Here is a 15,092-nt window from a genome sequence, read left to right on the forward strand (position 1 = left end):
CTTCCAAACATTTCCCATTCTATTTAGTCTTTCAAGCTTTGCCTTTGTGGCTTATTATTAGAATTACATTTTCAAGTTATAATTTAACTGAAACATGTATTTTGAAAGTCACTTTGACTGCAATATTTTTCACTTCTGCCAGTGACAGGAGCAGTCCGATTATAAGAATCTGAAGCTGAAGTTTTGCAGTGTAATACTGCTTTGCTCTAGCTGGTATCACAAATGGGCCACACAACAGCTTATGCTAGATCAGGGGTACCCAACCCAGGGTCCACAAAAACCCCTTGGTTAATGGTAGGGGTCCATGGCATAAAAAACTTTGGGAACCCCTGGTCTAGATTGTATCTATTGTGTGCAGTTTTGGTCCCCTAATCTGAGGAAAGACATCCTTGCCATAGAGGGAGTACAAAGAAGGTTCACCAGATTGATTCCTGGGGTGGCAGGACTTTCATATGAAGAAAGACTGGATGAACTGGGCTTGTACTCGTTGGAATTTAGAAGATTGAGGGAGAATCTGATTGAAACGTATAAAATCCTAAAGGGATTGGACAGGCTAGATGCAGGAAGATTGTTCCCGATGTTGGGGAAGTCCAGAACGAGGGGCCACAGTTTGAGGATAGAGGGGAAGCCTTTTGGGACTGAGATTAGGAAAAACTTCTTCACACAGAGAGTGGTGAATCTGTGGAATTCTCTGCCACAGGAAGCAGTTGAGGCCAGTTCATTGGTTATATTTAAGAGGGAGTTAGATATGGCCCTTGTGGCTACGGGGGTCAGGGGGTATGGAGGGAAGGCTGGGGCGGGGTTCTGAGTTGGATGATCAGCCATGATCATAATAAATGGCGGTGCAGGCTCGAAGGGCCGAATGGCCTACTCCTGCTCCTATTTTCTATGTTTCTATGTTTCTATGTATCAAGTAACAAAAGCATTGTCAGGATTTCAATATTTTAACAATCTTTGTGTTTATGGTTTTTTTTGCAAGTTTGGTTTTGTTCTATTGAAAGACTACTGAAGCCAGACTGAAATTTGAGTTCCCTACTTCTCTTAACAAGTTGCATCTGCACAAATGCTGAACTTTTTAAGTCTCATACACAAATACTTCTCAAACTGGATTTTCCAAAAGGTTCATAACCAGTTCATTAACAAACTTTGCTCTCCCCCAACTTGAATATGCTGAAGTTATATTTGATTCAGAATCAGCTTTATTGTCACTGACGTATGTAGTAAAATTCATTGTCTTGTGACAGTGATAGAATGCAATACATCTAAAATATTACAATAAGTTACATAAGAAATATAAAACTATAAATAAATAAATGCAAAAGCAAGAAAATAATGAGGTAGTGTTCAAAGTTCAAAAGTTCATATTTTATTACCTTAGCATATATATGTTCCCTTTTATATTTTTCTGTGGGCATACTCAACAAATCTATAGAATAGTAACTGTAACAGGATCAAAAAGAGATCAATTAGAGTGCAGAAGACAACAAATGGTGCAAATGCAAATATTAATAAATAGTAATAAATAATGAGAACATGAAATAACAAGATAAAGAGACTCTAAAGTGAAATCATTGGTTGTGGGAACATATCAAAGGAGGGACAAGTGAGTGTAGTTATCCTCTTTTGTTCAAGAACCAGATGGTTGAGAAGTAATAACTGTCCTTGAACCTGGTGGAGGGGTCCTGAGGCACTTGTACCTTCTACCCGATGGCAGCTGTGAGAAAAGAGCATGATCTGTGTGGTAGGGATCACTGATGATGGATGCTGCTTTTGTACGACAAGATTTCATGTCAACGTGCTCAATGGTTGGGAGAGTTTTTCCCATGATACACTGGGCTGAGTCCACCATCTTTTGCAGGATTTTCCATTCAAAGGGATTGGTGTTTCCATACCAAGCCATAATGCAGCCAGTCAATACATTCTCCACTACACATCTATAGAAGTCTGTCAAAGATTTAGATGTCAAGCTGAACCTCTGCAGACTCCTAAGGAAGTAGAGGTGCTGCAGTGCTTTCTTTGCAATCGCACTTTCTGTATGTGATGGGTCCAGAATAGATCCCCTGAAATAAAAACACCCAGAAACTTACTGACCATCTCACTTCTGATCCTCTGATGATCGTGGACTTTTGCTTTCCCTCTCCTGAAGTCTTCCACCATCTCCTTGGTCTTGCTGGCATTGAGAGGTTGTTGTTACGACACCTCTCTGCCAAATGTTCAATCTGCTTCAGTATACTGATTCATCACCCCCCTCTGATACAGTCCACAGCAGTGCTGTCATCAGCAAACATGAATATGGTATGGTTTATGGACAATTCACCAATCTGATGACGTTGAGGCTCCTCCCTTATGGTAATACTGAGAAGAGGGCATGTCCTGGACGGTAAGGGCCCCTTAATGATGGATGCCGCACTCTTGAGGTACTGCCTATTGAAGATGTCCTTGATGGTGGGGCAGCTAGTGCTGATGATGGAGCTGGCTGAGTTCACAAACCTCAGCAGCTTTTACCGATCCTGTGCATTGGCCCTCCACACCAAGAAAGACCCTCCACTCCACCCTCAGAGGGCAGTGGAGGCCAATTCTCTGGATGCTTTCAAGAAAGAGTTAGGTAGAGCTCTTAAAGATAGCGGGGTCAAGGGATATGGGGAGAAGACAGGAATGGGGTTCTGATTGGTGATGATCAGCCATGATCACAGTGAATGGCGGTGCTGGCTCAAAGGGCCGAATGGCCCACTCCTGCACCTATTGTCTATTGTCTACTTCCCGGGAATTAACCTCGTGAACCTACGCTGCACCACCATTCACTGTGATCATGGCTGATAATCCACAATCAGCACCCTGTTCCTGCCTTCTCCCCATAATGCCTTGACTCTGCTATCTTTAAGAGCTCTATCTAACTCTTTCTTGAAAGCATCCAGAGAATCAGCCTCCACTGCCTTCTGAGGCAGAGCATTCCACAGATCCACAACTCTCTGGGTGAAAAAGTTTTTCCTCAACTCCGTTCTAAATGGCCTACCCCTTACTCTCAAACTGTGGCCTCTGGTTCTGGACTCCCAACATCGGGAACATGTTTCCTGCCTCTAGCATGTTCAATCCCTTAATAACCTTATATGTTTCAATCAGATCCCCTCTCATCCTTCTAAATTCCACTGTATACAACCCCAGTCACTCCAATCTTTCAACATATGACAGTCCCGCCATCCCGGGAATTAATCTCATGAACCTACGTTGCACTCCCTAAATAGCAAGAATGTCCTTCCTCAAATTTGGAGGAAATCTGGATGTCCTGAAGAAGGATCTTGGCCCAAGACATTGACTGTTTATTCATTTCCATAGATGCTGCCTGACTTGCCAAGTTCCTCCAGTATTTTGTTTGTGTTGCTCTGGATGTAGGGCTCTGGCCTACATCTGAGGAAGACCGAGGACAGAAAATGTTAGAATTGTTATACTTGCAGTCAGTGCTCATTTTCTTTTGTAAGTTAATTTTCACTGAAATTGAAACACTTTTCAAGCAGAACTCTGCCTTCCAATTTGTAAGCAGATGCCACTTTAACACTACCACATTTTACTGCAACAATACAAGTCCAGTAATCACATCAGCAGACAATTTTCTTTCCATTAAATTATCCATTTTGTTGAGATATAAATCACTGGTTTACATTTATTTCATATCAGCAATCCATTTTGTGCAGCTTTGTTGTTATGAAACCAAAACCTCATATTGAAAATACTGACAGCTGGATGATTGACATGAAGCCTATACTCAAAGAGCATAATGGATAAATATTGAACTTGGTCCAATGAAGGAAAATTTAACTGCTTGCTATTGAAACTAAAAATTGCTCTTTGTTTTGATATATAATGATAATGAGGCCTTTGTTGATCCGGGTCCCCCATGGAAAAGTGAATAAGAATAAGGAACCTTGCTTCTCAGGGGATATTGGAACTCTGATAAAGAAGAAGAGAGAGATGTAGGACATGTATAGGAAACAGGGAGCAAATAAGGTGCTTGAGGATTATCAAAAGTGCAAAAAAATACTTAAGAAAGAAATCAGGAGGGCTAAAAGAAGACATGAGGTTGCTTTGACAGTCAAGGTGAAGAATAATCCAAAGAGCTTCTACAGGTATATTAAGAGCAAAAGGATAGTAAGGAATAAAATTGGTCCTCTTGAAGATCAGAGTAGTCGGCTATGTATGGAACCAAAAGAAATGGGGGGGATCTTAAATGGGTTTTTTGCATCTGTATTTACTAAAGCAAACTGGCATGGAGTCAATGGAAATAAGGCAAACAAGTAGTGAGGTCATGGAACCTATACAGATTGAAGAGGAGGAGGTGCTTGCTATCTTGAGGCAAACCAGAGTAGATAAATCCCCAGGACCTGACAGGGTATTCCCTCCGACCTTGAAGGAGACTAACGTCGAAATTGCAGGGTCCCTGGCAGACATACATAAAATGTTGGTATCTATGAGTGAGGTGCCGGAGGATTGGAGGATAGCTCATGTTGTTCAATTATTTTAAAAAGGCTCCAAAAGTAATCAGGGAAATTATAGGCCGTTAAGTTTGATGTCAGTAGTAGGTAAATTATTGGAAGGAGAACTAAGAGATAGGATCTACAAGGGACTTATTAAGGAGAGTCAAAATGGCTTTGTGCGTGGTAGGTCATGTTTAACCAATCTATTAGAGTTTTTCGAGGAGTTTACCAGGAAAGTGGATGAAGGGAAGGCAGTGGATGTTGTCTACATGGACTTCAGTAAGGCCTTTGACAAGGTCCCACATGGGAGGTTAGTTAGAAAGATTCAGTGGCTAGGTATACATGTAGAGGTAGTAAATTGGATTAGACATTGGCTCAATAGAAGTTTTGTATCATCGGTTTATTTTCTTCTCATTTTTGTCTTCATTTCTCTTAGCCGCTAACCTTCTCTCACCTACTGGAGCACTGTTGGTCTGCATTTGCAGCAGAGATTTATGTTTATTTTTATTGAGAGATACAGTACGATAATAGACCCAAATGGCCCGGTGTGCCCGTAATTTAATTACTGTACACTCATGTGACCAGTTAGCTTACTATCCTGTGCAGATTTTTGGAATGAGAGAGGAAACCAGAGCACCTGGAGGAAACCCACACGGTCACAGAGAAAGCATACAAACTCCTTACAAACAGTGGTGGGAATTGAACCTGGGCCATGTTATTCAGAATCAGAATCGTGTTGTGAAATCTGTTGTCTTTACAGCAGCAGTACAATGCAATACATAACAATAGGAAAAAATTGTGAATTACAGTAAATATATACCTGATAAATTGTTAAATTAAATAAGTAGTGCAAAGATAGAAATTAAAAAGTAGTGAGGTAGTATTCATGGGTTCAGACATCTGATGACAGGGGAGAAGAAGCTGTTCCCGAATTGTTGATTGTGTGTCTTCAAGCTTCCGTATCTCCTCCCTGATGGTAGCAATGAGAGCAGGGTATTACCTGGGTGATGGGATCCTTAATGAAGGGTGCCACTTGTTTGTGAGGCGTCGCTCCTTGAAGGTGTCCTGGATACTACGGGGGCGAGTGCCCATGATGGAGCCAACTAATTTTACAACTCTCTGCAGTTTATTTTCATCCTGTGCAGTAGCCCCTCCTCCCATTACCAGACAGCGATGCAGCCAGTTAGTCATAGTCATAGTCATACTTTATTGATCCCGGGGGAAATTGGTTTTCGTTACATTTGCACCATAAATAATAAATAGTAATAGAACCATAATAGTTAAATAGTAATATGTAAATTATACCAGTAAATTATGAAATAAGTCCGGGACCAGCCTATTGGCTCAGGGTGTCTGACCCTCCAAGGGAGGAGTTGTAAAGTTTGATGGTCACAGGCAGGAATGACTTCCTATGACGCTCTGTGTTGCATCTCGGTGGAATGAGTCTCTGACTGAATGTACGCCTGTGCCCACCCAGTACATTATATAGTGGATGGGAAACATTGACCAAGATGACATGCAACTTAGACAGCATCCTCTTTTCAGACACTACCGAGAGAGAGTCCAGTTCCATCCCCACAACATCACTGGCCTTACGAATAAGTTTGTTGATTCTGTTGGTGTCTGCCACCCTCTGCCCGCTGCCCCAGCACACAACAGCAAACATGATAGCACTGGCCGCCACAGACTCGTAGAACGTCCTCAGCATCGTCTGGCAGATGTTAAAGGACCTCAATCTCCTTAGGAAATAGAGACGGCTCTGACTCTTCTTGTAGACAGCCTCAGTGTTCTTTGACCAGTCCAGTTTATTGTCAATTCGTATCCCCAGGTATATGTAATCTTCCACCATGTCCACACTGACCCCCTGGATGGAAACAGGGGTCACCGGTACCTTAGCTCTCCTCAGGTCTACCACCAGCTCCTTAGCCTTTTTCACATTAAGCTGCAGATAATACTGCTCAGAACGCTCTCCATGGTACATCTGTAGAAATTGGTGGTTTTTAACCATTACATGATAGTGCCAACCCAGATTGTTAATGATAGACTAAGCTTTCTCAGTATTTAACTGAACGGAAATGGCAGCTAGGATTTGACTGATAATCCAGAGTAAGTAAAAGACTTAATATCATTGTTGGTGAGGTAAAATTTCCTATTGTACAGCTAGAACTGTAAAAAATCCTTTCTGGCTAATTGATATTGACATAACTTCTACAATATATCGAATTATCAGCCCTCTTTTCCTTCAAAGGGCTGGTAGTTTTTGACACTTAATTACTCATGAACAGCATGGTTATTATATTATCTATGACTATCTGGCTGGCTTCTGAAAATCATATTTGACTTTTCTGGTTAATTAATATATATTAGAGCATTTGTAAGGATATGGAGCTCAGATCCTCAACAAATAACAAACAACCGAAGTGACTGTGTCTTCTAGTATAGAGGATCTTATCTTGTATCTTATCTTGGGGTGACAGATTAGCATAGTGGTTAGCATAACGCGTTACATACCAGTGATCACCATCTGTAAGGAGTTTGGACATTCTCCCCATGACTGTGTGGGTTTTCTCTGGGTGCTCCGATTTCCTTCCATCGCTCTACCTGTTGGTAGAGTAATTAGTCATTGTAAATTGTCCCACGGTTAGGCTAGTGTTAAATTGGGGATTGTTGGGCGGCACAACTCAGATGGCAAGAAGGGCCTATTCCGCACTGTATCTCAATAAATAAATAAATTGTATTTGAACTGTGTCAACTTTAGTCTGAAGAAATTAAATTCGTGTTGAGCACTAACTTTTTCAATCCGCTGAAGTGCTGGAGCAACAAATATAATTATTTTGTCACAACTTAAGTGACGGTTATTCAAAATAGTAGAAGAAAATCCTCTCAGCAGAGTCCAATGAACTAATCCATAAAGTTAACCAAGTCTATGTAATGGCTTTGCCTACTACAGTGATTGTGATGTCATACTGGATCTCTAATCTATCAATCATTGACTACTAAATAAAAAAAAATGACACTATTGATGTTTCAAAGTAAACCTCAACAAGAAGTGGTAGATGTTTTATGGAAAACCTTGAAGTTTTGCTTCAGGATCAGAATCAGATTTAATATCACTGGCATACCTCATGAAATTTGTTGTCATGCGGCAACAGTACATTGCACGGATAATAAAGACTGTAAATTACAGTAAGTAAATATATATATATATTTAAAAAGTTAACTTAAATAAGTAGTGCAAAAATAGAAAAAAAGTAGTGAGGTATTGTTCATGAGTTCATTCAGAAATCTGATGGCAGAGGAGAGGAACTCCTGAAACATTGAGTGTGTGCCATCAGGCTCTTGTACCTCCTCCTTGATGATAGCAATGAGATGAGGGCATGACCTGGGCGATGGGGTCCTTAATGATGGACGCCGCCTTTTTGAGGCATCACTCCTTGAAGATGTCTTGGATATTAGTGGCCACGATGGAGCTGACTGAGTTAACAACTTCTGCAGCTTATTTCAATCCTGTGCAGAGGTGCCACCCCCTCCCCATACCAGACAGTGACATGTCCTGTCGAGTGCTTGCCATGGAGCATCTGTAGAAATTTGCAAGTGTCTTTGGTGACACATCAAGTCTCCTCAAACTCCCAATGAAGTATAGCCCCCGTCGTGCCTCCTTTGTGACTGCGTCAATATGTTGTTTGAAAATAATGGCATTTCTAGATATGGTTGGTGACATATCAACCTGGTATTTGGGTTACTTGGGCTGCTCTGGGCAAACCTTTATTTTACTAGATATTGTGGAGGCAGCTATTTAAGTTAAATGTGTAACCAGTTACATAAAACATTTGAACCATTTATTATGGGATAAGTAAGTATGTTATAGCAGCTTTGAAGAGTCAAAGTTGAGCTTATTGTCATATGAACAAGATATTGGTGAGGCTACATGAGTATAGTGTGCTGTTGTGGTCAGCTTCTTCAGTAAGTAGATCAATAAGCCTGAATATATGCAAAAGATATTTACATGGATGTTTCTGGGATTTGAGGACCTGAGCTTTGAGGAAAGGTTGAAAAAGTTAGGACTTTATTCTCTGGAGCACCAGAGAATAAAGGGATATCTTAAATAATAAGGGATATAGAAAGGATAAATGCATATGCAGGCCTTTTCTGCTCAGTCTGGGTGAGAATAGGACAAGTGATCATAGGTTTAGGGTGAAATATGAAATATTGAAAGGGAATCTGAGGGGGGAGTTTCTTCCCTCAGAGAGTGGTGCAAGTGTGGAATAAGCTGCTGTGGAAGTGGTGGGTCATAAGACCATAAGATATGGGAGCAGAGTCAGGCCATTTGGCCCATTGAGTCTGCTCTGCCATTTCATCATGGCTGATCCATTTCCCTCTCAGCCTCAAATTCGTGCCTTCTCCCTGTATTCCCTCATGCCCTGACTAATCAACGATCTATCTCCCTCTGCCTTAAATATACTTGGCCTTGTTGCCTGTAACAATGAATTCCACAGATTCACCACTCCCTGGCTAAAGAAATTCCTCCTCATCTCCGTTCTAAATGGATATCCCTCTATTCTGAGGTCCTCTGGTTCTAGGCTCCCCTACCATAGGAAACACTATCTTCACGCCCACTCCATTGAGGCCTTTCAACATTCAACAGGTTTCAATGAGGTCCCCCCCTTCATTCTTCTGAATTTCAGTGAGTACAGGGCCATCAAAAGCTCCTCATATGATAAGCCTTTCAATCTTAGTATAATTTTCATGAACCTCCTCTGAACCCTCTCCAATCTCAGCACATTCTTTCTTAGATAAGGGGCCCAAAACTGCTTACAGTACTCCACGTGAGGCCTCTCCAGTGCCTTATAAAACCTCAACACTACATCCTTGCTTTTATATTCTAATCCTCTTGAAGTGAATGCTAACATCGCACTTGTCTTCCTCACCAATTACCTGACCTATAAATTTAAATGCAGGTTCAGATGGAACTTTAGTGATATTTGTGTTAGGTGTGAGGATGAGAGAGCTAGTCCTGGTGCAAGTAGATGGGACTAGCAGAAAAGATGGACTGAAGGGCCTGTTTCTGTGCTGTAGTGCTCTATGATACTACATGCCATGAAAAACCTATATGCGGCAGCATCACATAAACTGCTGTCACAGGAAAATCATAAACTTAACATAAATTATACATAATTTTCACATGAACGAACACAATTAGAACATAAAAGTCCATTTTAGTGCAAAGTGATCAAAGTTGTTGTAGTGTTGCTGAACTCAAAACCTGCACATCATTACTACAACAGAGGTGTAAAGTTTTGAAGTATTATTGAGTTTGTTTAATTCTGTAAACCCAACCAGACTTTTCAGCTGCTGAATAGAATAGAGTGGGCCGGAATAGAATAGAATAGAACTTTATTGTCATTGGTCAAGACAACAAGATTATGGTGCTGCTCCTGTTCGTGCAAAACAGATATTTACAATGCATGTGGTATGGCTTAATTTAAATACATAAATAGAAATTTACATATTTACATGTAACAAGTGACTACCATAGTAACACTCAAAGGCTATTAGCAAGCTGGGGTCAAGCATTATTCAGTCTAACTGTCTTGGCTAAGATGTTTCTGTATTTCCAATCAGATGGCAAGAGATTGAACAGGCAGTGTCCGGGATGGGATGGACCTTTAATGATGTTACAAGAGCGCAGTAGGCATTGAGAGTTGTAGGTTGTCTCCAGGTCCAGTAGTTGAGTCTCAATGATGTGTTGAACTGTCCTAATCACCGGTTAGAGTGCTTTGTGATCTGTCTTACTGCAGCTAGAGTACCACGCTGTCATTCCGTATGTCAGTATGCTGTCTATTGCACAGCAATTTCTGAGGCTGATTCGCTCTCCTTAAGCACCTCAAGTAGTTTGGTCACTGTTGTGCCTTCCCTACTATCGAGGTTGTGTTGACGGACCAAGAGAGTTCCTCAGTGATTTTCATCCCCAAAAACTTGAAACTGGAGACCCTTTCCACAACTTCACCATGGGGCTTATTCAGGACCTCTTGCCTTCCTGAAGTCAATTATCATTTCTTTTGTCTTCTTGATGTTGAGTGATAGCCTGTGGTTCCTGCACCAATCAGACAGTACAATGTCTGGATATTCTTCTGAGACTACTGAAAATAATGGAATAAGTTGAAAAAGCATAAGTTGTGTGTAAGGGACTTCTTCCTGTCATGCATGACCTTTTCTTTCTGAACATTACAATCATATTCACGGCACCTACCATCCCCAGTGCTATTGCCCTGATGCTTTGTATATTTGCAACATTTTCTGGTTTTACTTCAAATATATGAAGCTAAAATTCAAAGGAAAATTTAAGCATGCCAATTGTTTGGGAATAGAATGGTCTGGCTTTTCCTCCCTCCACAATGTTCATTAATACCAGCTGTACAAAGTAAAGTATGCTTCCCGAATCTCTTTGAGCACTTCAGATTCTCAAGGTACTTTTGTGAAGTTCTTCACTTGTATAATGCACTTATATACCGTAGCTCCTCAAATGACTGAAGAATGTGTGGTTCCACAATAGCTCTCTCTGCACATTTACGCAAATTAGGCTCTCCACAGACTAAACATTGTTTCTTGGTTTCTTCTGTGATATTTTAGCATCTTTATTTAATATTTAAGGCATCCATTAGTCTTGTCAGACCATAGATCTGCACCTTGAAAGTCCTCACTCTCCAGGGTGCAAGCCTGGGCAAGGTTGTATGGAAGACCGGCAGTTGCCCATGCTGCAAGTCTCCCCTCTCCACCACACCGATGTTGTCCAAGGGAAGGGCAAGGGCCGATACAGCTTGGCACCAGTGTCGTCGCAGAGCACTGTGTGGTTAAGTGCCTTGCTCAAGGACACAACACGCTGCCTTGGCTGGGGTTCGAACTCACGACCTTTAGGTCGCTAGTCGAATGCCTTAACCACTTGGCCACGTGCCCACATTTATTTAATATTACCAAGATCTAAATTGCATTTTAGATAATTTTTTGGAGACAGAATGTTATATTAAAGAGGCTGGTGTTGAGTGCCGCCAAATCGTCGCCAAGTCATAGCAACCCAATGGATGGTGAAGTGGTCCGTAGGGGTTTTGTGGCAAGATACGAAAGTAGGTACTGCCCATGTTGGGACTCGGTCAGATTCAAACTCAGGACTATCTGCCTCAAAGTCCAATCCAATGCCAGTACACTACTGGCTGACGGTATAGCAATGTTTTAATAATTGCAATTTTTTAAAACGCTTGTAACATTCACTTTAGACATTAATTTCATAATTTTATTATTAAAAAGAAGCATTGAAAGATGTGATCTGTTAATATTTCCTCAGTGTTTCCTCTGTTTAGAATTGTTTATTTTGATTTCCACATATTTCATACCGTTTTTTATATCCCTGTAAATATTATTGCAATTCTCTGAAAATATGGATACAAGATCCCACTTTTCTTCCTGTAACTCATAACTGTATGACTAGATTCAGCTTTAACTTCACTTACAAGTTTGTAGATGATACCACTGTAGTGAGCCGCACTTCAATGAGTTGGAGTACAGGAAGGAGATAGAGTGCTTTGTGACATGATGTCATAGCAACATTTGCCTCAGTCAACAAAACACAAGAGCTGGTTATTGACTTCAGAAAGGTGGGTGGTGCACTTGCTCGTGTCTGACTCCATGGTGTTGAGAGCTTCATGTTCTTAGCTATGAACATCACCAAAAGCCTGTTCTGATCCAACGCGGACAAGAAAGCTCACCAACACCTCTACTTCCTCAGGAAGCTAAAGAAACTTGGCATGTCCCTGTTGATCCTTACCAATTCCTATCGATGTGCCATGGAAACACATTTGTCTGGATGCATATTGGCTTGGTATGGCAACTGATCTTCCTGTGATCGCAAGAAACTGCAGAGAGTTGTGGACACAGTTCTATACATCACAGGAACCAGCTTTCCCTCTTTGGACTCTGTCTATAATTCTCCCTGCCTCAGTAATGCAGCCAACATAATCAAAGCCCTCGCCCACCATGGACATCATCTCTTCTTCCCTCTCCCATTGAGCAGAAGATACAAAAGCATGAAAGCGTGTACCACCAGTCTCAAGTACAACTTCTATCCCACTTATCAGTCAGACTCCTCAATGGACATCTCGTATGATAAGACGGACTCTTGACCTCATTATCTACCTTATAATGATCTAGCGCTCTATTGTTTACCTACACTGCACTCTTTCAATAGCTTTTACACTTCATTCTGCATTGTTATTGTTTTAACTTGTCTAGTTCAATGCACTGTATATTATTTGATCTGCATAAGCAGTATGCAAGACAAGTTTTTTGGGAATTTGCAGGCCAGTATACATCAAGTCAAGTCAAGTGACTTTTTATTGTCATTTTGACCATAACTGCTGGTACAGTACACAGTAAAAATGAGATAACGTTTTTCAGGACCATGGTGCTACATGAAACAATACAAAAACTACACTGAACTACATAAAACGACACAAAAACTACACTAGACTACAGACCTACCCAGGACTGCATAAAGTGCACAAAACAGTGCAGGCATTACAATAAATAATAAACAAGACAGTAGGGACAGTAGAGGGCAGTAGATTGGTGTCAGTCCAGGCTCTGGGTATTGAGGAGTCTGATGGCTTGGGGGAAGAAACATAGGCTGGTCGTGAGAGCCCGAATGCTTCAGTGCCTTTTGCCAGATGGCAGGAGGGAGAACAGTTTGTATGAGGGGTGAGTGGGGCCCTTCATAATGCTGTTTGCTTTACGGCTGCAGCGTGTGGTGTAAATGTCTGTAATGGCGGGAAGAGAGACCCCGATGATCTTCTCAGCTGACCTCACTATCCACTGCAGGGTCTTGTGATCCGAGACGGTGCAATTTCCGAACCAGGTAGTGATGCAGCTGCTCAGGATGCTCTCAATACAACCTCTGTAGGATGTGGTGAGGATAGGGGGGTGGGAGATAGTTTTAGGTTAAGTTTTGTTTTATTATTGTCTAAGTATTACTTGAGCCTATCTCAAATTCTTCTGAGGTTTCTGGATTTCTTCTTAACCTCGGGAAGCAAATGCCAGGAGTTGTATTAAAAAAAAATAGTTTTGCTTTTTTGCTGTCCTAAAACAATTCAATTGACCAAACAGTTTATTTTGTCCGTCTTTCATCTTTCATCACCTGGACCCAATAATGACCATCTTAGTTAAGCCCAGGAGCAAGCCCACCAGTTGTTCCTCCGGGCGACGCTCACCCTTCCGTTCTGGGTGCCCATATATCAGAAGAGGCACAGTGCAGTAGCTTTGGATTCTGATAGTTATTTTTTTGCTTTACTTTTGCCTTCATTGTAGTTCCAGTAAAAGTACTGGAATTGGTTTTGCCTGTTATTAGAAAGTGAGATGACATGGCTAAATGTTATGCTGTTTACATAGGTTGCCTTGCCTATAAATAATCTGGATTTATGAAGCAGCACAGAAGAAGATCCAGAGAAATTTATGTACTTGAGAGAAATAATGACAGAAAAAGACAAATATCGTTTGTTTGGAGGCCCATGAGTAAACTTAATACGAAAAGAACCTGATTGACTCTTTTTATTTTAGCCAGGAGCAGCAAATCTTCCAGCTTCAGCGAAAAATACAAGAAAATGAATTACAAGCACAAAAGGCATTCTTGGAGCATGTCAACCCTGTACTCTTACTGAAAACACAGGTAATTCTGAATACCATGGTGCTGTACAATGTATTGCCCTTTACATGCATTTCTACATAACTCTGGGTAGAAGTTGGAGCACGTCCTGTGTGCATGAAGTACACAGAATGGAATTGAATTTGTAGTAGTATATGCTCAATGAACAATTTTTTAATGTACAAAACTACAAAAATTCACAAAATATAAACATCACGTATTTACAAGATTGTGAACAAATTCAAATTAAAATATGATTATTACTGTCTATAAAACAGTTAATACCTGGGGGGGGGGGTGCTCACCATTCCAGGAAATCCCTCACTGTACCCATCGTGACTGATTTCTCTTTCTCCAGGGACGCCTGGGCACAAAAGGTATCCCTGCAAGAGGGGCAGGCAGAGCACTCGGCTGTCCGCTGCCTGGACCTGTCAATGGCCATTTTGGCCAGGCCCAGGAGCACGCCCACCAGTTGGTCCTCTGAGCGACCTGCCCCCTTCTGTTCTGGGTGCCCATGCATCAGGAGCATGGGGCTGAGGTGCACCCAAAACCAGACGAGCAGCCCTTTCAGATATTCAGATAGGGGCTTCAACCTCTTACAGTCCATATAAACAAGGTACACGATATACAACACACAATATAGCAGTTCTACAAACACGGAAACATCTGCTGATGGTGGAAATCCAAGGCCACACACACAAAATGCTGGAGGAAATCAGCAGGCCAGGCAGCATCGATGGAAATGAATAAACTGTCAGTGTTTCAGCCTAAAACCCTTCATCAAGACTGGAATAACATAATGGAAGTCGGGGTAAGAAGCGGGAGGAGGAGAGGAAGAAGTACAAGGTGGTAGGAGAAACCGGGAAAGGGGTAGGGGGTGAAGTAAAGAGATCAGAAGTTGATTGGTAAGAAAGCCAAAGGGCTGGAGGAAGGGG

General features: G+C 41.5%; 1 protein-coding gene across 5 annotated transcripts in view; it reads left to right on the forward strand.

Annotated features, from left to right (window-relative positions):
- Positions 1-15,092, forward strand: part of cep85l (centrosomal protein 85, like) — a 343,531-nt gene that overhangs the window by 278,267 nt on the left and 50,172 nt on the right. For all 5 annotated transcript variants that reach the window (XM_072251606.1, XM_072251604.1, XM_072251605.1 and 2 more), the window contains one exon: positions 14,073-14,181. In XM_072251606.1, the coding sequence (XP_072107707.1) occupies positions 14,073-14,181 (109 nt within the window). The remainder of the gene's footprint in view (positions 1-14,072; positions 14,182-15,092) is intronic.

Source organism: Mobula birostris, chromosome 2 (assembly GCF_030028105.1).
Source record: "Mobula birostris isolate sMobBir1 chromosome 2, sMobBir1.hap1, whole genome shotgun sequence".
Lineage (NCBI taxonomy): Eukaryota > Metazoa > Chordata > Chondrichthyes > Myliobatiformes > Myliobatidae > Mobula > Mobula birostris.